The sequence below is a fragment of the Venturia canescens genome, chromosome 4 (genome assembly GCF_019457755.1).
Source record: "Venturia canescens isolate UGA chromosome 4, ASM1945775v1, whole genome shotgun sequence".
Lineage (NCBI taxonomy): Eukaryota > Metazoa > Arthropoda > Insecta > Hymenoptera > Ichneumonidae > Venturia > Venturia canescens.
Window position 1 is genome coordinate 8,251,892 of NC_057424.1, and position 22,677 is coordinate 8,274,568.

Here is a 22,677-nt window from a genome sequence, read left to right on the forward strand (position 1 = left end):
TATTGCATCGATCGGTTAGGACCTTGTTTGAGCATGATATCAGGTTATGTTCGTTAATATTTTATTATCCTTTCATAAACGTGGTCCACTTCATTCCTAACTGGTGACTAAACACACTCGGCGATCTCGGGAATCTCCATGGAAATAACGAGAATAGCATCATGTGCGAAAACTGTATATAAATGCTGTTTGTTTTCAATACGAAGTGATACTTACGTCTAAATTCGTCTATCCGATAAGATCTTTGGAAAGATATTTAACAACGTATTTTCAACTGTATCGTTTAAATATCGATAATCCACTTACAAAATGATGCGTATCTTTGTATTTTGTTTTCTTGTTTTTTGTTTCGTATGTTTTTTTTAAATATATTTATATATAAATTATACCTTCAGCTAAACAGCATTGTCTATCGAGTGAATAGTGATGAATAAAGAAATTTCACATTTTGGCTTCTCAGTATCTAGAGAACAGAATCATTTTCACTTCCACGCTTGCTTCTGTGCTTTCTGTGACGCTAATTTCTTCGTTACATAGGATGATATCAACAGAGCCGCCAGAACTATCACAATCAGATAGTAATCAAAGTCTTCTTTGAGTACATCGAAGTTTTTGGACGGTGCGACTCTGGTGTAGTAGAGATCTGCGTAAAAAATAATAAGAAAAACGTGTTAGAATGAAATTGAATTCTTTCGAAAAAGATTCAGAATAGAAAACTTCATTTGAAGCTCAATAATGTTCAATGAAGAGGTTATCAAACGTTTGGAATCAACTATTCGAGTACTTTTGTCAATGTCAATGAAACTGTCACTCAGAGATCCACTTGAATAATGATCCAAGCAATTATAATACTAATTTTAAAGAAAAAAAAAAGTGCAATTTCAAGGTCAACATTTTTCTCCCGAAGGCTACAGAATTATTTCGCAGTAAAGTCATTAGGAACTTCTTACCGAGACCGTGCACGAAAACTAAGCAGGTACTCTCAAGGCCACTGGGACTGGTATGAATCGATGAAACCCTGTATACACTTTGGTTATAGTTAACAATGGCGTCCATGTGTATAGGTATTTCTGGGGTATATGGAATGACACCTTCCTCCTTGATTTCAGGATTAGTAGGCCTTCTTGGATCCACCATCATCCAAGGCAACTCCAAAATGCCACCGTTTGCTAATGACACTAATATATGTTTGCTCGTTATCCCTTTCTCGGTGATGGTTTCGCGCATTGATTCAATTGATGCTGGGAATATGAATGCTTGTCTCTCAACGATTGGTAATCTCGTAGTCGTCAACGAGGAAAACACTGTGAATCGAGAAAAAAAAATCACCAACATTTTTTTCCTTCGATAATTTCGTGAAGCACCAAATAACCACTAGTCTCATTTTTTTTCTGCCCATCCTACCTGTAGTGTTGCTTTGCATTTTTCCTTCGTACAGTTCTAGCGCAGCGATTTCAGTTCTTCGGCTTTTCTCGTTATAATAACTGTATAACACCCAATTTTCCGAATGAACTACGTGAATCGGTCCTCTTACGCGTTTGTGAACAATCGAAAATATCATCGCTCCTGACACCACGTCCAATAGATACAAATTCAGGGTATCTATCAATAGAATTATAGTTTTCAGTTCAACTCTTTTTCTTATTATACATCATTTTGAATATTACGAAGGATCGAAAAAAATATTCGAATATGTAAATTTAACTACAATTCGAAATATTTTCATCCATTAAATTTGGGTATCCAATAATGCTGGCCGAATATGAATATCTTTCGTTGGTTGATTACACGGGGGAAACCTTTCGGACTCGATAAAAGCCAACCTCGCAATAATTATTGTACAAATTCATAGCTGAATAATTACGATCTATGTGAAGAATTAATTGTACAATGAAAGAAAATCGTATAATGTAAAAAAATCGAAAAATATAATCGTATAATGAAAAATCGCTATTTTGAACCTTCTGTTTCTCAGTCGACAAACAGTAACAACGAAACGAGCATACTCACTTTTGTATGCACTTCCATCGCCTTCAGTGACAATAACAACAAGATTAGGATTTATGTATTTGTAAAGTACAGAACGGTCGCCCAATACGCGTCCTTGTGAGTGAACCCGTTCGAGCGGATTTTTCGCAACAACCCGACTTATTTTTTGTGACTTTGGCGAGAGAACCAATTCCCATACTTTGTGAGCGATTAATTCCTGTTTAAAGATAAAAAGATTTTTTCAAAAAATACCTCTTAACAAATAACACTCCTTTCGCATTACTGTATACATTTGAACCCAACGTACTTGAGGTGTGCTGTAAGAGAGCGCGAAACCGGAAAGTACACCGGTCGTGCGATCGGCTGTGAAAAGATACGTGCTTTTGCCCACCGCAGCAGCGACAGCTGTAGCACTCTCAGGGTACACGTGAATTTTATCACGACTGTCCAATATTATTATAGGACGAAGAAAATCTTCGTTTGCCGCGTGTAATAACATCGATTGTTTAATGTTGTAACCCAATTTTTCAATTCCACCTAAAGGTTGTCCAGTTATTGGGTTGAACGTATAAATAATCCCTTCGCCAGAATTCTGTAAAACGGAAATCACAAAAAACACTCAGCAATTACGAACTTAATGATATCAATGTTTGTATCAAATTAAATTCCAAATACCTTGTCCGTGGCCAACAGAGCACACTGAGGAGGATGTGGAAAATGAATACTTCCTCGCTGAACGTAAAGGATCATGGCGTTAGAATCTTTTGTCAAACCACCGATGTTACCGACTCTCAACTGCCATATTATTTCGCCTTTCCTCGTTTCGATACCATACAACTATAATTTCAAAAATATAAATACACGTGAAAAACAATTCGATGTTTATAAGAATGTTTATTTATTTTAGAGCATCGTTGTAATGGTAGAGAAAAATTTGCGTTTTTTGGGAGAGGGGGGAGGGGGGCGGAGGGGATAACTTACTTTTCCAGCGGAAGTGGCGGCAACGATCATTTTGTGGAGTCCAAATTGATCTCTCACCAAATCAGCTCGCTGACTGGACAGCTGTGGAATTACTCCAAAAACAGTTTGCAGCAGTATTTTCACTTGATTCGCTTGGGCACTTATTCTTCTCACAAACATTCCTATTATATCCCCTGTGGTAAGAAAAAAGAAAAGATTCGATTAGTAGTTATTTATGCTAAAGAAACAATGATTCAAGGGAATTAATATTCATTTTATACAGCTCACAAAAATTTACCATACATTAATCAAAATGATTATGAGCTCTACTATGAATTTTCTACACAAAGTCGCTGAAAATCTGCGGTTTCGGTACATAGTATTTTAATATTCATTTATTGAGGATATTATAAAAGATTATCCAAAAATCATCAAAGGAACTGAATGGAATTATCGCGTTAAAGAAAAATGGCAATATGAAATCTTCGTTTCAATAGCAAATCAAATTCAATACCGAACGATAATTCGACATTTCAGGTTTAAAAAAACTCGCCACTGAAGACCCGAATATTCAACGTCTCACAAAAATATCTTAGAATATTCTGAGCACTGGAGGCGGTAATAGCTCTACTTCTCGCAGGACTTCAAAAAAGCTCTACCGCACGTATGCAAAGCAATTTATGTGTACATCTTATTACATTTACATATAGCAAACTGGCAAAATTCTTTAAGCTAGAATGATCATAATAGTATTGAGCGTTTTATAAGCTCTATGCGACCTCGCGTTTTCGAAATCAATCGATTGTTGCATAAAACTTGGTCAGACTCGTGTGTCATTATTACAACTCACTTTGATTCAACACACTGTCACAATCACAAATTTCCTCCCATCATTGATCAGAAATTTCAACAGGTTCATTGACAAAAAAACGGTAAAAATATAACATAATTGTTCATGAAATTCTTTCCACATTTTCAAAGTAATTTTGTTTAAATTCTACCCTATCTTATATTAATTTGAGCGGATTTTTGATATCAGGTCTCTCATTCTGAACAATCAGCCTTCAAGCCACTTCTCATCGCTGTCTCTCAAAAGCATTTTTTTTTCTTTTCAAACTTTTCAAAAAACATTTATTCCACTGTTCCATAAATTTTTATATCTCAATTGACGGGGAAATAACTGCATTAACGAAAGAAATCCAAGCACCGCGACAAAACTCCCACGATATCCATAATTTCGACGTTGTAAATGGGTAATTATTCATTACAACGCTCATCGTACGAACTATCAGTTCATGCACAACGATGAATGTAAACGTATAGTCTACTACAGCCATGCAATTCTTTCATAGAGAATGATAGCTTAGTGGCACGGGTATATCCACCTGAATCTTTTAATATAATGATGAGAGCCTTAAAAGAAAGAAATATTCTATGTCTAATCGTAGGCGAACGAAAGTCATTCGAATATCGAAACCATGCTGCTGCCAAGTGATCGAAAAAAAAACAATAAAATAACGATAGCTAAAAAAGGAAGAGAGCCAAAAGAGAAACAGAATACAAAACAATCCAAACCAGTCTGTTGCGCGATAACTACTTACATGAACCGTCTACATCAATACCTGCCAGCAGCCATTCATGAAAGAAAGTTCATTAGTGTCACTTAGTTATTAGAATATCAGCAGTTTGTGAAAAATTAATGTTTCATTCGAAAGGTATGTATCGATGACATGAAACTGCTTATATTTTGAACTGCATCGGATCTACAATATCAAAATGTATGAATGGCCATAAAAATATGTTTCTCAGTTGAAATATTGCAACTTTAATCTCTATGGCGAGGAAACAAATAATTGAAGGCCCCCCCCCCCCCCCCCCCCCGACACCAATGAGTCTCTGGGAAACTTGAAACTTGTCACTACACCGCATAAGAAGGGTTATTTTCCTTTACTTTTCAATATCAAACGATTCTAAGTAAATAGAAATCTGCTTTTCAGCTATGTATTTTGCTGTTGAACTCATAGAACCCGTCTTCTACGAAACAAATGGGGTCATTTTGGATCTCGTTGAGGAGATCGATTGAGTTGCTGAAAGTGTTATTTTTTATTTTGAAACCAATTTGTGGACATGATTGACAGGCGTCATTTGTATACAATAATAAATTTTGGCGGGTTTCCGCGTTTTACTTACTCTCTTTTTTATCAAATTCAGTCTCAATGGTCTGATCGCGATCAGACATCGGTAACTCGAGAATCTCTACAGCAACGATACTCGCGAGTGCTTCCTCTCTCGACCACATAAGTTTGTTCTGTTGCAATAAAGCGACACCGTGATCCTCGGAGGATACCAAATGTCGACAGGCAACGCCTTTAGCTTGCCTAGAGCACGCCGAAGCCATGATTTTCGGAGATAACAAGGCGTTGTGCGTAATCGACGACGATAAGCTTGGTAATGGCTTTGAGGTGTAGAGTTCAGCAGCCGATATTTGCGTTATCTGGGGAAAAACACGTTCGTTTATTATACAATCATATACGACTCATAATTGGCAGAAAATTTACACACACATTCCACTTGGAAATGAGATATAGAATGAGAATAAGACCGCAGTTCCATGACATAATTGAGTAACTAAATTACGGTTGCCAAGATTTTCAAACTCCATGCATTGAGAACAATGAAAAAAGTTGCAGTTTCTATTAAAAATAGCCCATTTTTGTCTTATCTAGGAGAAATTTTCTCACAACTCTATTCAGACGACAATCACCCAACATTTTTTGCGATGTGAATTTATTCTTCAAATTAAGTCGCGTTGCTTGTACCATCCCTAGTTGAAACTGCTGATGGATGAGCTTGAAAATCTCAGCTAAAATGATCTCATTTTTATATCACTCTCCATAAGTAGATTGCTCAATCTCAACAAAATCTGAATGTTATTGAATGCATAATTACTCCATTTTTATACGTCGTTTCCAATAAGACTTTTTCCTTTTCAGCTACAGTCACGTAAAGACTAGCATCACCGGCAATGTCCCGGGGGATTGGCTCCGCAACTTCGCCAACAACGAGAATCCGTTTCCTCGCGCCATTATCTGCACTTATAGCCACAACTGTTTCGTCTCCAAGAACCGACTCCAAATTATAAGGTCCTTGTACTCCAGCACCGAATATCGTATTTATAGTTATAGATTGCGTCTCGGCATTGGTATCAAACAAATTTACTAGGAACAATATTGCAACTGCATCATCGCCTTTCAGACATGCTAAATATGGCGGGGCTAAGGTACATCTAAAAAAAACTCCAATAATCAGTACAAAAACTTGACTTGCTTCACCTTATTTAGTATTCAAACATCATGATAATTCTTACTGTGTTTCTCGATCGATAAACGGCGCAGAGACTTTTCTAACTTTCAATTTTTCACCAGTTTTACTGTCAAACGATGTCACTTCAATTCCACTGTTGTACAGAGGCAAAATGTGATGCAAAGTCCCATTTTTTATGTGCCACTTCACATCTTCCAGTCTAAATGACAAATCACATTGTTTAATCATTCAATTTAAAAGATCCTATTTAATAACAGTTAATAATGTGAAACTCAGTGATATGCTTTTCGAGTACATGTGTTGATAAATATTTTGTGAACACTGAAATGTGATAAATGGTAACATATGTGAATCTTAGAAAATGCTGACAATTGTTGCACGTGCTGACATTTTTTTATTTTCAACAAAAACCTTTCAGCATTGTACAATCCGACAGTTGAATAAGATATAAATGGTGTGTCTCTCCTGAAAATGGAATATTAGTGTCGAGTATTAAGATCTGCAATGCGCAACATTATTTTCGTCCTGTTGATCGGGGGAGAACAGGGAATGTTGCTATAACTCTTTGTTATATCTTGGGATAGAATCTCAAGGACCCTGCACAGTGATTCATCTTGAATAGTGATTTTCTTTGAGAAATTTCATCAATCATTGTCAATATCCTCTAAACGTTTGCCAATAAAACAAAGAACTTTTACTTGGTTTCAACCTATTCTCCCCCTTGAAAATATGGATTTCAAGAAACATTTCTTGGAGGTTGTATATCGTACCTGTCAGGGTTCTGTTCAGCCACAGGCCAAACATTGAGGATATGGCCCGAAGCTAAATCCCAAGCTCGAACTATGGCTGGTACTCCGCCATTGACCGATATGAGTTCTCCATCTGCTACACCACCCAGATATCGAATTTTACCGGTAGAACCTTTTTCCAGTATTCTCCTCCACAAGATTTGGCCTTGGAATATGAAAAAACGAGTAAATAAAAGTAAACAAACAAGGAGCTACCGTGAACCCTATTTGTCTACATTCGCCTGAATTTGACATTGATCCTATCCGCAAGTTACATAGTTAATCGAGGCTCTTGATTTTTTAATCTAATTTGCCTTTTTATATTTAGGCTCGATCAATACACTGGAATGTGATATTAGCATTACAAGAGTATTTGTTGGTATTTAAAAATAAAGTTATGGGAAGAAAATTAATTATCGTTGAATATATACGTATATGTTTATGGATTCAAATATATATGGTATTAAGGAGCTTCGGTACAGAAGTCTATAAATATTAAGAAATTGATCAAATTTGGTGATAATGTTCTTCAACATCAAGTGCGAAAACACAAATTTTTTCAAAATTTTCTTCTACTTAGTTATCGAGTAATAACGCATTAAAGCAGATTTCTTATGCCCGGAATGTATACCTATATATATGAAAACGCTATGCTTATACACATGAACTTTAGTGATCAATTACTCGATAACTGTGTAGAAGAAAAATCTTAAAAAATTTGTATTGTCAAATTTGGCACTAAAGAATATGTTCACCAAATTTTATAAAATTTTGAACTTTTTGAAATTTTTTATGTTTTTAGCATGGTTTAGCATGGCAACATTGTATCGCCTGTACCGAAACTCCTTAAACATTTGAATTAGAAAAAACATTGCTACACCATTCCAGTTTCAATTTTATTAATGTCAACGAAATAGCTCGAATAGTTTCCGGGTTGCAATTGCAGGTGAAACGATTTTTCAATAATTTATTATGGAACTGAAAAATTTGTTGTACTTTTGAATACTTCAAACTATCTACAATCACTCAAATTCTCATACATTCAACTATGTAAATTTAAAATCAAACGAATTCGAATAAATACAAATAAAAGTTCAACTACAATTAAAATCAATCAATTTGTAAACATACCTGACTTGTTGAGTGCAGCAACGACATTTTCCTCGGTAGCGACGATGATTTTTTTGGCAGTCGAAACTGTGTCAAATTCGGCAAACTTGATTCTCCCAATGTAATTTTGTCTCCTGTGGATGAAAAATAAATAAATAGAAAAAATAAAAAAAGCGATGATCGAAATGAGATGTCAAAAAAATTCGTGATGGTGGTCAAAAACAAAAATGTTTTGAGTGCCGAAGAGGTTGGAAACGATTCAGCGCTTAATCATCGTAGACGACGCTGTTGATTTTCGTTCTTGAATTCATTTACCAATCAAATTTTCCCACTTGATCCTCGTAAAGGCCCAAAGACAAGCTGAATAGTCCGAAAAACACGATCAAATACTGAAATAACTGTGCATCAGCGACAAACCGGTTCATGATTTCTGCAAAGCCCCTTGCACAGGGAGCCCTAATTGTGAAAGCGTGAAAGTGAACAGTTTCGTGTACGTATATAAACGTGTCCCTTGAGCTTCTGCTGGGGAGCGGCCATATTGAAAATGATTAGGCGTATACCCCCTTCTTCCAATATACCGCGCTAGTTGGCCATTTAAATTCGAATAATTTTTTTATACCAGCGATCATGTACAATTCTGCAAATAAGAACAATATTCGATTCAATGGAAATTGAATCGGGAAGTTCAATGTGCCCTGAGCATCAATGGTCGAATAAAATATCTATGTCTATGAATTGAAAATTAACAGAAATATCTCCGTATTTAAAATCTTTATTCAAATATATTGATCCAAATCATTAAATCGTCTCAATTCTTACTTGCACATTTTATGAAGTTTTAGAATCCATTTTTTTTTCTATATCCGCATCGGTAAAAATGTATTTTTAAATTGCTATTTACACAAACGATAGTTCAACAGTCGAATTCTTTTTTTAAAAAAAGGATTGAAACAGTTCATTGTAATCGTCGGTATAGTAGAGGGGGGGGGGGGACTGACAAGGGTACTTATATTCTAGAAATTCGAATAAGGACGCTATCAATTAGCGACCAAGCCGTTGGTACATTACCAAAGAATAGGGAAAAAAAATACACAAACTAGTTAAAAAAAAATGGTCTTTTTTCTCGATATAATTATTCGCTATAATATAATATAATATAATTAATTACTCGCTATAATTATTATGTTATCGATATTACAGTAACAGTGAATTGTTCGAAGTCCTAGAATTATGAATAATTAATTTAAATTACAAAAATACAAAAAATTCAGTTAAACTCTGAGATAGGATTAATAAATAAAATAGATATATGTTATAAGGCAACGAGTTTTTAATCAGTTATTGTATCCGAGGCGAAAACGTTTACTCTTTCACGTCGCCGATTCCATCCCGATTAATGGCAAACATTGCCTCGCTCTCTGGCAAACAGGGAGAATCGTAAATTTTGCATATTCTCGTTTCCCCACGTCCCTTCCGTAATGATAATCTCGTTGTGCTTGAATGCGCAATGATGTTTCCACCAATTGGTTTTTTCTGATCTCCTCCAAACATACTCGCTACGCCATCGACGTTGGCGACAACTTGATTCGTGATGACAACAGCAACACCGTGTTCGTCTGCCAGTCTCAGCAGAAGTCTTAGAAATCTTGCCATATGAATCTGTCTAGAATTCAATTCTCCTCTGCCGTTGTAGTCAGTTCTGTAGAGCCCGGTAGCGCTGTCAACGATCAGCAAAGCATAACGAGACTCGGTCATCATCGCACTTGCTTGAATAATGAGCTGAGTCTGATGATCGGTATTGTAAGCCCGTGCGCAAGCTACGTTGTCCAAGACAGAGTCACCAGGAATCTTGTATCTTTCTGCAACAGCAATCAAACGTTCTGGCCGGAAAGTTCCTTCCGTGTCAATGTACAGACATTTGCCTTCGGCGCCACCCATATCGATCGGCAACTGACAATTTACAGCCAAAGTATGGCAGAGCTGTGTTTTGCCCGTTCTGAATTCTCCGAACAATTCCGTTATAGAACCAGTTTCGATTCCACCACCCAACAGTCGGTCCAATTCTGCTGAGCCCGTTGAAATGAACACAATATTTGCTCGCATTTGATGAATCTCCGTTGCTGATTTGAACCCCATGACCACCAATTTGCTTGCCTCTTGCAAAATTTTCTCAGCTTTAGCTTCGCTGATACCTTTTATAGCTAGCAAATGTTTCTTCGGCGTGTAAGCCACTGCTTCCACTGTCCAGTATCCGGCTTCTTGGAGCTTTTTTATATCGGTCGCATTAATTCCATTTCCCTGAAAAAATAAAATGTCTTGGACGATCATTGATGAAACTCAATGGCGTCAATGTCGAACCATATCCCATACGAGTTTCCATCTGTTTCTAATCTGTTTACCAAAAATGCAACTCCACCAGGTGCCATTCTTTTTATTATCAAAACCTATTAATATATATTTGAAGTTTGTTATGGCACATGATAGATTTTTTTAATTGAAAATGAATAACTCCCGTCTTTTTAAATTCAAATTGATCCAAATTATTTCTCCTTATTATAATTTTTACATTCAAGAGAATAAATAACAGGGATCTCCCTTAAACATAAAAACTCTAAACTTTGTGAGAATGTGAGTGGCAGGATTGGGAATGAATTTGGAATAGAAACACACGAGGTAAAATAATATTCAACCTCCAAAGTTTTGATGAGTTTAGCCCCATCAGTAGCATCATCAACTGCCTCCTCTTCTTCCACAGGTCTCGTCGTCGATGTAGCACGTACTTCGGACATTGTTAATCAACAAAATTAAACGTTGATCCACAACTTTTTCGTTGTATTTGAAACTTCTACGACTCAATGTCTCGATAGAAACTTGACACCAACTCGGTGCAATAAACAATCGTAGACTTTTTAAGTAGTTTTAAAAAGCAATAAAAAAGCACATGCCACTCTGAAACGGTTTATCTGGCATTGGCTCAACGCGCCAACGCTTAACACACGAACACGCTTGTACTTGTCCGAATTCAAACTTTGTTTTCTTCTTCGCGTATTCTGTCACGGGAGCATACTTTGCGCGTGACCGATGCGTGCGCGAGCGGGAATAGTCGCGCAGAGGGCACTGCGTTTGCTCCGCCATTTTTTTACGAAACAGAAAGTATGAACATGGCGCTGCTTTTACCGCGAAATTTCAATCGTAGTTTTGTCCAAATACTTTCAAAATCAAAAGATTTGCAATGTTTTAGAAAATCAATCGTCCATCATTATTCCTCAATGCTCAATATCGTTCTCACGACATTCCTCCCTCGTTGAATGACCAAATTGAGCTCATTTCTTCTAGAAAAACTTCAACTTTTTCTTCTTTTTCACGCAGACATTAACTGAAAAAATAAAATTCGAATAATAATTGAACAAAATTAAAATTTTTTTCAGTATAGATCGATGAATAGCCTATAATTTCTTGGATTTTTCAAAATAAAAAAAAAATTTCGATTTTTTTAAATTGAAAATTCAAAATGGATCTCAATTTCGATCAGAAAGATCGATCGATAGAAGATCTCACGCACGGCTGATACACAACTAACGACAGAAAAAAATGACTGCTCCCAACATTTTTGTATGTGCCATTAAATCTGTAAAGAAACATAAAAATCGTCACAATTAGGAATAATGAAAATTAGCACTTTTTCTTTTACCCCAGTTTGCATTTTGTAGTCATATTAACCTTTCATCGTAGGGTAAAATGTATACTTGTAAAATTCTTTCCGTACCGAACTTTAGAGCTTGCAATTTGAAGCGCTATATTGAGCGTATGTAAAACAGTGCCGAATGAAAAGTGTGAATTCGCGCTCGTTATTTGAATTTTCACCTTCGGCACCAAATGAATTTGCTCAATGTTAATGAAAATGGGACACGTGGGCGCGCGATCATCGATCGCAACTCTTTTGCTTCCTCATAGAGGAAGCTATGTGATGATGAAATTTTTTTTTTCGAGTTTTCAATGTCAATGTGCTCAAAATGTCCCAAAACATCGAAAAATCATATCTATGAGTGTGTGTGTGTGTGTCTATGTTATGGCACTGCAAAATTAAAACGCTTATAACTCGAAACCGGTTTGAGATACAGGGCTACCGTTTTGCACAGATGTTAATCTATACAAGCTCTTCATTCTCTGATAATTTTGTCAGAATTTGTAAAAAATTACGAATTCTACGACGTTTTGAAATTTTCATAAAAAGGGTGTCGAGGCTCTAACTTTCGAAAATTTTAAGATTTGTTAATAATTTTTTTTTTATAAGTAGACTATCGTAATGGGAAGGTTGGTATTGAATCTGGGGAATATCGGTTGAGCGGTTTAAATTTTATGATTTTTTGAATTTTACGAAAATATGAGTTTTTCAAAAAATCGTTTAACCGCTTGAATTTTTCGAAATTTTGTAAGATATTGTGCATAAGTCTGTACTTCCTCTATACTTTCCAGCAAAGTTGTCGGAATTATTTGATTTCATTGTAAATAGAAAAACGATGAAAATTGAAAGTTGCAAACTGTTTTTTCCTATGGCTCGTCATTCAATTTTTTTTTTATGAATTTAAACAAAGAGATAAATTAAAGTTCGTAAAAGAAGGTAGAGAAAATACATTATTTCCTTGTATAAAAATAAAAATGCTGCAAATTGCTTCCTCAAGATGGTCAAGATGCACGATGCTCGAAGCTTCCTCTACGAGGAAGCCAAAATGAAAAATATAGCACCTCATAGAGTAAGCTTTGAGCATCGTGCATCTTGACCATCTTGAGGAAGCAATTTGCAAATTAAAATTTGCAGTATTTTCTTTAGTCGCGCTCATGCGCGGCAAATCAGATGGGACAACGCTCGGGCTCAAAGTCAAAGTCAAAGGCAAAGCTGCAGGCGGGCGAATGGAGCTTACTTGTTCAGCAATTCCTGAGGTAACAGCGCCCGAAAAAAGCTCCATTATTGAGAATTTTTTTCACCTCCGTTATTTCCAAGCCAGAATAAGAAAGAAACTTTTAAAATTGGCTCGTTCCCGATCCTTGACCACTGAAAAAATCGAAAACTTTTTCACGCTACTGCAGATGCACCCTCCGTGAACACGGCTGATCGTGAAAGCTGTCGTATTTGTTGTCGAAGCGCAATTATACCGGACAAACAATCAGCGAAGGGATTAAAATATTTTGCTATTTTGTTTTGTTCTGCTCTCGAGAAATGATCGATTCGATTGCATTTGATGTGGTGGGCGTCGCACGATTCCGTTGGCTGAACGCGACAGTGTTCTCGGCCGAAGTGATCCTACGAATGATCCACTGATTATTCCCCTTGGCGATTCGCCGAAGAATCATTAACATGCTAGTGGGATTGTTTTCCGTCTCGACAATGAGAAACGGAAATGATTCGTGTGGCCGAACCGCTTGCTGGAAACAAATGAAAACAATGACGAGTAGCAATAAACCGACGAGAGAAAATATTCTGAAGTGCAGCGCGAGGATGCCCGACGTCGCATGTTTTAAGGAGTAATACACTTACGAATGGATTTTATAATGAATGTCGATTGAATATGCTATCGAGTCTCTGTGCATCACGAGCATTATGAATCGTAAAATAATCTATGTGATCCAATTGCATATCGATCCGTCGTTAGAGAAGATCGAACCGATCATTAATGGATATCCGATCGGTACGAATCGCTGTTCGAATCCCTGAGGTCCCCGGATTAGAGTAAGGATCTAAAGACAACCATCGGGGGTGGTAAGCCAGGATCGTCCAATGAGCGACTAATGGTCGCGCATGTCGGTGACGAAATAGTTGTCAAAGTTAGAAAAAATGGAAAAGGTCGCGCGGTGTGTGTTTTAAAATGATGAGTAGAATGGAAATGAGGATGAACCTCGTGCTTCGAGCGTAATCCCGCTTCTATGACATTGAAATATATTTAAAACTTAGAGAATAGAGTTTTATTAACTGATGGCAAGCGCTGCGATCAGTTTTAGTAGTCGGATGGCAGTGAATGCGCAAGAGTCGATGGTTCATTCTTATACCGAGTCTAAGTTCGTTTATCATTTGTTGGTGTTGATTATCTTCGGCCAGGATTGCCGGATTGCTGTACAAAATTAAATATTTCATCGCCATGAAATCCGGGGCTATTTCCCCTTGGTTTTATCGAGTTTCGAGCACTTTTCGAGTAGCTTCAACCCGGCGGTTCATTTGCTTCATGAATAAATGGTTGAACTTTTGAGAAATGTACTCGTCATTGTTGAACGATTTATACCGACCGCTTACCTCGGGATGCCGCTTTTTATTTTTTCTTTTTCGGAAAGAATAATTGGGTGCATGGATCCTCGTGAATTATAATCGGTCTTTCCGTTCGGTGGCAAGGCTCGATGCGCGAATTACGCAGTATATCTCGAAGCTGATATTTCTTTCGACTTAACCGGTCTACGATCGACGGACGAGACATGGCATGAGTGTGAAGAGCTTCGAATCGCTTTAATTAGTACTCAAATATCATTTGAAGACGATGTGTCGTTAGATATTCACATATAGATGTATCGATAGTTCTCGGCTCACCGAATCATATCTACGTTTGAATATCCCCTGCATATGCAATATTCCGTAGGGTATATATAGGGGGACACAACGTTGCAGTCAACTAGTTTGAAAAGTTCGTATGTTAAGAAACATTCCTCTGTGCAGCTCCAAAAGTAACTGTTCACGTTGGAGTTGGCAATCATTCGTTGTGTTCTGCATACCCCAACTTGCCACGCAGATTTGGAAAAGGTGTCTGTCGTAAATATCTATAGGTATACGCGAGCCCTTCCCTTCACCCTCTGTTCACGAATTATTTCTAAACCAATCCCTCTAATTTTGTGGATCCTCGAGGCAGTCGTTTACTTTATATATATAGAGCCAATGAAAACGTTGCTTTCGTGAACCTTTGCACATCGAGAGTCGCGGTAGATAAATACTTTACGAGTTTTCTTATCCTTTAAAACGTGCTCACGAGGTAACGAGCCGAGTGAAATAATCGTATCTTGTAGCAACCTTTTAACATGTGTTTTTCTTACACATATCACAATGATAGATGCTCAAAATATATCGAAGCCTCGTTAAAAACCGTTTGAATCGACGAGAGCTGTGGAGTTGACAATTATCTTATATAAAATCGATTATCTCAAATCATAAAAACTTCCAATTTCGATATACTTTTTCATAGCCAAAGAACCAACAACATTCTTACAAACAGTAATACTGAAAGGGGAAAAAATTTCTAGCCCCGAGGTAAAACCAATGATTTTGAGGTAATTTTGGAAATTGAATTCTTTTTTTGTTGCTGCATTTAAAGTAATGAAAATTTCAAGCTCCGCGAATCTCTTCATGAAACTTCACCTTCATTGTTACGGGGGTTACGGGTGTTGCTCTGAATAATTGCTGCGTCAAATCTTCCCACCGAAAAAGAAAAAAAACTCAGCCGAACGGTTTCGCGATTGAAAATATCCTCTTGTATGATATCCTCTCATATGATTGGAATATTCTGAATGGAAGATTTTACACGTTGGATATTCTGGGTGGGGGGAATATTTCGGACGGGAATGACATTGGTGGGCCTCACTTGACTGGCACCGGAAATTCTTCACCGTTCGATCTATAATAATGCTAAAACGCCCCAAAATGAAGCTAAAATAATCTGCCGAGTTTAATCGAAGCCATTGTTTCGGCTGACGTTGTTCGGAGTTGTTTCAACAACGATTCGATCAATCAGTCGTTGAAACGACTACTCAACGAACTACTCTTTCGTTCACTTAAAAAAAGCAAACGAAACTGCCAATCTTCACCGGAATTTGAAGACTCAGCATATACCGCGCACTGATACGGGAGTATTTTCCTGTTTGAAAATCGCGATGGAAAAAATCGATTCTTTTACGCCTTCCAGACGCCTTAGCTCAATAAGAATTTTATCGCGCGTGTAATTCGTCATTCGTCGCTGTTACATAGCGACGAATGGCTGAAAATTATAACGAAAGAGTGAACAATGAAAATGTCTATTTCCAGATACAATCATCATGGACAGCTTGTACAAGAAGAATAGCAATGGCAAAGAGACAATTTCCACAAACCCAAGCGAAAGTCAGATTCAAAAATTTTACGCTGGTAAATCGATTTTTTTGACTGGCTCAACCGGCTTCATGGGCAAAGTCTTGGTTGAAAAATATTTACGAAGCTGTCCGGATATCAAAAGACTTTACGTACTTATAAGACCGAAAAGAGGATCGAGCTTCGAGGAAAGAATGAAAACCTTCTTCGACGATGTGGTGGGTATGCTTGACGCTTCATAGATATTGAGTTTCGTTGAAAAAGTCTGCTCGTTCTTCCAGCGAGACAGGAAATTATCGTTTTCCCGATTCATCAGCATACCGCTGCAGAACAATTGTACATTATAAGCTCTCATGGCGCTTGCATACATGCCAGATAACAAAGTCAATTCGGATAAAGAGCCTCGTGGACGAGGCTACGAAAACAAAGAAGCATTGAGCAAGTTTCTACCCTTTCCCGGTTACACTCTCTGTAAATATTTAATTAACTCGTGCACTCCCAAAATTTGGATCGTGCCTGATCGATAGGCAGGTCGATAGACAGTTTTACCGAGAAGGCAATCTCCTCGAGTCCTCGTATACTTTTCTTCTCATTATTTCATTAACACTTGGCCTTTGCTTGTGTGTTTAAACAATTTGCGTTATGTATCACTCTGATCCGTATTTATTTCTGCAGCATGCACGTTTCACATGTGGTACTCATGAACTCAATTAATTCTTCGAATTACGAAATTTAGCGTCATTCCATCGGTTTCTCCCATTTGCATGAGCGTCTATTCGTCACTTTAACATGAGGGTTTTCAAACGATTCCGCTGGTTCCACGGCGCTCGCTCACATGTCTGTTACGCTTTTGTCTTGACCGGAAATCTAGCTCGCATAATTGAAAATCAATGAGTATATAACGATCGTACAGTTATCGCGGTGGAAGAATATCATTATCCGGTGGGAGAATGAATTGACCTGTTGACCCAATAAATCACATGCGATACAACATTCGTAACTTTTTTTGGCCGTCGTTTCTTCGAATAAATTGGGATTTCCGTGCTTTGCATTTATCACGAAATTCATGAAATTCTCGCGCATCGAATTCATCGATCCTGATGCAGTCAGTGGAAAGCACGCTCCAATGGAATCTCCTTTTTTTGCAGCTTTTTCAAGAACTATTAAAAGCAAATCCCGGCTGCAAGTCGAAGGTTTACCCGGTATCGGGTGACCTTGTGTCGGAAAATTTGGGAATGTCGGAAGCCGATAGAAATTTGTTGATCGAAGACGTCAGTTACTTTATTCACAACGCTTCAAATGTGAGATTCACGGAGAAAATGGGCTCCGCATTGCGTATAAATGTATTGGGAACATTACAAATGCTAAATTTTGCGAAGGAATGCAAAAAGGTCGAAGCATTTATGTACGTGTCGACAGCATTTTGCCACGGTTATGAAACTGTTATAAGAGAACAAGTTCTCGAAAAACCGGCTGACATAGAATTGACGAAGAAGATTATCGCCGCGGAGGCGGCGACCAAAGACGGCTTCAGCGAAGAACAAATCAAAGAAATCATTGGACATTATCCAAATGTTTACTGTTTTACTAAAGCTACGGCCGAAGGTCTGGTCGACGCAATGTCGGGGGAGGTTCCCTTCAAATGCTTAATCTACCGTCCATCAATAGGTTAGTTTAATAGAGAAGAAAATCACGCATTCGTGCGATTAATCATCGCATCGGTGACGAGTGATTAACGAGACTGTTGACTGCAGCTCTTTTACGTCGAAGCGTCATGATGTATTCGAGTCGAAAAGTTATTCTGACTTTTCTTCTTACCTTTATTTCGGCCTCCCTAATCCGAAAAGTCGTTCGATCAATCTTTCGATTAATCTCACGTTGACGTAACGAAAAATCATATATGAAATAGCGTTGCATCTGCAAAAATGAGCGTCTTTAAATGTGAAAATAATAAAATCGATTGTTTGACGCTCACCACAGTGATATCTACGTGGAAAGAACCTATCAGAAGTTGGTGCGGGAACATGAACGGACCCGGGGCTTTGTTCATTGGATACGGATTGGGAGTCATGCGTACCGCGTACCTCTTAGACTACGTCGTCGATTTGGTTCCGGTCGATATGACGATCAATTCAATGATCGTTTCAATGTGGGACGTCACCGAAAATAGGTTAGTCATCTGAAGAGCCAAAGAAAGATGATATTAGCAATGAGAGAAAAGTCGATGTCACAACTAGCGTAATTTCACAGACCATCCAACTCCGGAGCTTTCATCTTTAACTACGGGACCAGCAGCCATAAACCAATAACTTTCAGGAAATTCAAGAAACATTGCCTTCCTCAGGATCCTTACGTGACCCCGCCCTCGATTCACACTGTGTGGCCGCAGGGTTGCGTCTTTACCGAGTGCCCGTACTACTTCGCCATCCTCAACGTTCTGTTTCACATCATACCGGCGTTATTGGTCGATGGCTATTTGAAGCTGACTGGAAAAAAAGCCATGTGAGTCACCATCGCGCAAATTGTGCAATCGAACATTCGTGCCAATTTGATTTTCATTGAAAATTCATCCAAAACATTTCGCCTATATTTCATTCAAAATTTCATATTATTTTACAGGGCTATGCCTATTTACAAAAAAGGAATGATGAATTTCGACGCAGTGATGCAGTTCATTCACAGCAATTATAGACTAGAGGTTGTGGGTATTCACAAAGCTGTCGATCGCCTGAACGCCACCGATCGCTCGTTATTCTACTGCGACCTCAGAGAGCTCGACTGGATAGATTACTGCAAAACGTACTGGGGAGGTCTCCGCGAGTATCTTCTCAAAGATCCTCCGTCGACGATACCAAAAGCTAACAAAAAATTCCAAAAACTCCTCATGTATCAGAGCATTTTGAGGTACACCGTTATAGCGGTGGTCGTGTATTTGTTGCTCTGGCTCTTTGGAATTTTCTAACTTATCCCGCATCATAAACTTTGATCGAATGCTTTTTGGTTCTCCTCATTAAACGCCTACACACACACGCACGCACAAACACAAACACACACACACACACGCACGCACTCTTCCTAAGTTTTCTGGAATCTCCATTAAGAAACAGGCTGCAGACCTTTTCAAATTATTGGGAAATGGGAAGTCAAATCTGTTGCAAAAGTCACAAGCGATCCTTCAATTATCCTCTACCGAGTCGGCACCCATTCGCTTTATATTCCTGTTCCCTTGCGCTCTTTTAAGAAACGTACCATGTTGCTGTGTTTCTCTCAAAATAATGTAGAAAGCAATTGCGCTTATTATTTTTTGTAAAAATGATGCTCACGATGAAGGAAAAAATATACAATCTTATTTTTAAGATTAAATAAACGGGCTCTATTATTATCTTAATCGAAACACACCACGAGCGAAAGTATATTTTAATATCTTGTGACAAACCTCGACGATCCATCGCGCAATGAATCTACGGCGAAAATTATTCATTTTTCTCGTTCAACCAACATTTCTTGCGAACTGCGCGGGATATTGGCGACGGAAATTTATCAGTTGAACGATGCCGCGTTTCTCGATGAAATCACTCGCTTGATTTCACGATTATAGTATTCACGATACTAATAAATATTTTTCGTTACAAAAAATTAATCTCTTTATACTCAATTGCCAAGTTTATTTCACTCGGAATGCCTACGAATTTCGAGTTTTCTTTATCTTTTAAGAATTGCAGACGAAATTCACAATCTATTGCGAGCGCCCGGAACGACACTTGCTCACTTATTGTTAGACCTACTTTTATATTTTGCACCCACGTAATTGTTCGACAACCGAAATTCTTGGGCTGCAGTTTCCTAACATCGGGAAGCATCGACCGACAATTGCCAACCAAAATTCTCATGAGTCATTCATTCATCTTCGGTCTAAGCAGAGCTCCTCAGGTATTCTGTTACCTCGAGTACGAGTCTTGTTCCAAGTCTTTGCAAATTATAGTTGATAGTTACGCGCCATCGAATCTTCGTGATCAGGCATTCACTGCGCTCGAGGGCAAGCGAGGCACCGAGGCGCCGAGGTTTCCCTATACGCCTTCAAGGCAAATAAGAACTCGTAATTAATTTTTTATTTAGCTATCCAACCTTCAAAGAAACAGATAATTAAAATCCTGAAGTCAAACATTATTTCGATATATTAAGAGTATGGATCGGTCACCTAATCTCACTTGGAATTTTCGAAATCGATATTCTTTGACACAATTTGACCGATTAACCCTAGAACGCATGACTGGGGTGTGAGCACACCCCACGCGAACTTCAAACTACGCTCCCGTCCTAACAAGCGACATTATCGACTGATTATCGACGGATTTTTTTATATATAAATTCAATTGAAATTAGTTTTATCGTACATCATTCTTTTCGTTATAAAAAAACGAAGAAAATGGTGTAGGATAAAGTCAGTTTAGCATCGTAGGACCGGATTTATAGGCAGAAAAAGAGTGGGGTGCGTTCAAACCCCGGTCATGAGGTTGAGGGTATGAAAAAAGGCACATGAGGTGTAGGGTTAAGGAGGGTGGATCGCGACGATACAATGTTGCCATGCTAAACCATGTTAAAAGTACCATGTTAAAAGTATTAATAATTTAAAAATGATAAGAACTTCATAAAATTTGGTAAATGTTTTCTTCAAAAATATATAAGACAATGTAAATTTTTTTAAATTTTTCTACCACATAGCTCGCGAGTAATTGAACACTAAAGTTCACGTGTATAAGCATATAGAGTTTACATATATGCAGTTATACATCTCGTGCATAAGAACTTCGATTTAACGCTCAATTATTCGATAACCACGTGGTAAAAAAATTTGAAAAAAATTGTATTTGTATACTTGATGCCAAAGAACGTTATCACGAAATTTTATAAAATTCTGATTATTTTGATTTCTTGATTCACCCTCCTTAAAAAAAGGCTCTGTCAGCCCACGTATGGCGATGGCAAAAATCGACTGACTTTTTTATTATTTCGATCGGGCGAACGATGTGAAAAAATTTGACTTTTAAAATTTGCATCTATCTCTCCCGCACTCATGGTTGCGATATACCGACTGACCCATGCTCTTAAACTCCAAATTATCGATGAAAATTAAACTATTAAATTAACGCGACGTTCAGCATCAGCATGCCTCAAAATACGCTGCTGGAACATCGACGTGTAAATCCAAATTGTATCACCTTTATTATTATTTTCAGTAAAATAATGTATAAACTGAAATTTTGTTCGATTGTAACGTAAATCTTCAATTTCGATCCAAGAATAAATTAACTAAAGTTGAATTCAAATCTTCTGTTTATTCGTAACCTATACCATATTTATTATAATATTAACCGTAATAGATATACGCTTACCGATTTAAGGGGGGTCCTGTTTTAGAAAGTCACAAAAATCGATTGTTTTCAGGACTATGTTTTTAGGATTGACAGAAATAACTTACTATGGCGAACTTTTCGGTTTCTTTTCAAACTCACTAAAAATATAGAATTTCGCAATCTCTTCGGATTTTTATAGGTTCGTATGGAATGAAAATATGTAAAAATGGAAAAAAATTTGGAATATTTGTTTCAGACGATAATTACGATCTCCACATTGTACACAGCTGAAAAATTTCGACAATCAGGCTTTGTGGATAAACCATGCACAAAATAGTATTTCTCACATTAAAAAAATGTTTTTGTACTTTTTAAATATTATTGAAGCTAAACCGAAAAGTTCGCCATAGCGAGTTGTTTCCGTCTATCTTCAAAAACATTCCCGAAAACATCGATTCGAACAAGACTCTCTAAACAGGACCCCCCTTAATATGGTAGCTATCCCAAACACTCGCTATTTCATATTTCGTTATTCTCGTTATTTTTCCATGAGCCCGCTCGTTCTAACGTTCGGTCATAATATCATGATAAATGAGAAAAAGAAATGGACACGAGTTGGCAACACCAACCGGAATGATCGATCGATTTATCTTTGCGTCAATGAAAGACAAACACAAAATCGTCGAATAATACGAACGAAATAAAAAATCGTCACTTCATTCCTTCGCTATACGATAAGAAAGAAATAAAAAAGAAAACGACATTGAATTAGCGCTCGTCATCGTGTACCCATTGCGTGGAAAGGTGTGAAGATCAAAAGTTGGATTGCGAAGTTGTACGACTGCGAGGAATCGCGTCCAAACGATCCCCGATCGAACGGCATCAAATATATAGAAAAAACTTTCCTACCCCTCGCTGGAGCAGCAGTCAGCAGGTATGAGCGAGTTAATATTGTTCGCTCTTGTTTCGAACAAATATAATGCGAAACAAGCCTTGTTTGCTTCGAGATGGACGCCGCGAAACGGTGAATGGGAATGGCGCGTACTTGTCGTAA

The 22,677-nt window shown here is 37.7% G+C and overlaps 3 protein-coding genes across 5 annotated transcripts; 1 reads left to right on the top strand and 2 right to left on the bottom strand.

The window, feature by feature from the left end:
* Nucleotides 1-44: 44 nt before the first annotated feature.
* Nucleotides 45-8,688, bottom strand: EMC1 (ER membrane protein complex subunit 1). 2 transcript variants are annotated; one of them, XM_043415837.1, is made up of 14 exons: nucleotides 8,487-8,688; nucleotides 8,193-8,305; nucleotides 7,044-7,227; nucleotides 6,317-6,472; nucleotides 5,899-6,235; nucleotides 5,140-5,443; nucleotides 4,551-4,571; nucleotides 2,971-3,143; nucleotides 2,665-2,826; nucleotides 2,297-2,581; nucleotides 2,011-2,206; nucleotides 1,405-1,602; nucleotides 951-1,304; nucleotides 45-643 (listed from the first exon to the last, which is right to left on the bottom strand). In XM_043415837.1, exons 1-14 carry the CDS (start codon nucleotides 8,594-8,596, stop codon nucleotides 483-485), a joined length of 2,754 nt encoding a protein of 917 aa, XP_043271772.1. In that variant the 5' UTR covers nucleotides 8,597-8,688; the 3' UTR covers nucleotides 45-482. The 2 variants fall into 2 exon arrangements, with proteins under 2 accessions (XP_043271772.1, XP_043271773.1); XM_043415838.1 differs by lacking the exon at nucleotides 4,551-4,571.
* Nucleotides 8,689-9,271: 583 nt separating this feature from the next.
* spn-A (RAD51 recombinase homolog spn-A) lies at nucleotides 9,272-13,464 on the bottom strand. Its single transcript, XM_043415855.1, has 3 exons — nucleotides 13,094-13,464; nucleotides 10,862-11,547; nucleotides 9,272-10,469 (listed from the first exon to the last, which is right to left on the bottom strand). Exons 2-3 carry the CDS (start codon nucleotides 10,958-10,960, stop codon nucleotides 9,534-9,536), a joined length of 1,035 nt encoding a protein of 344 aa, XP_043271790.1. The 5' UTR covers nucleotides 10,961-11,547; nucleotides 13,094-13,464; the 3' UTR covers nucleotides 9,272-9,533.
* Nucleotides 13,465-14,817: 1,353 nt separating this feature from the next.
* Nucleotides 14,818-19,663, top strand: LOC122408802 (putative fatty acyl-CoA reductase CG5065). 2 transcript variants are annotated; one of them, XM_043415849.1, is made up of 6 exons: nucleotides 14,818-14,955; nucleotides 16,228-16,487; nucleotides 17,418-17,937; nucleotides 18,250-18,439; nucleotides 18,520-18,771; nucleotides 18,889-19,663. In XM_043415849.1, exons 2-6 carry the CDS (start codon nucleotides 16,239-16,241, stop codon nucleotides 19,229-19,231), a joined length of 1,554 nt encoding a protein of 517 aa, XP_043271784.1. In that variant the 5' UTR covers nucleotides 14,818-14,955; nucleotides 16,228-16,238; the 3' UTR covers nucleotides 19,232-19,663. The 2 variants fall into 2 exon arrangements, with proteins under 2 accessions (XP_043271784.1, XP_043271785.1); XM_043415850.1 differs by having other exon boundaries at nucleotides 14,826-14,978.
* Nucleotides 19,664-22,677: the final 3,014 nt, after the last annotated feature.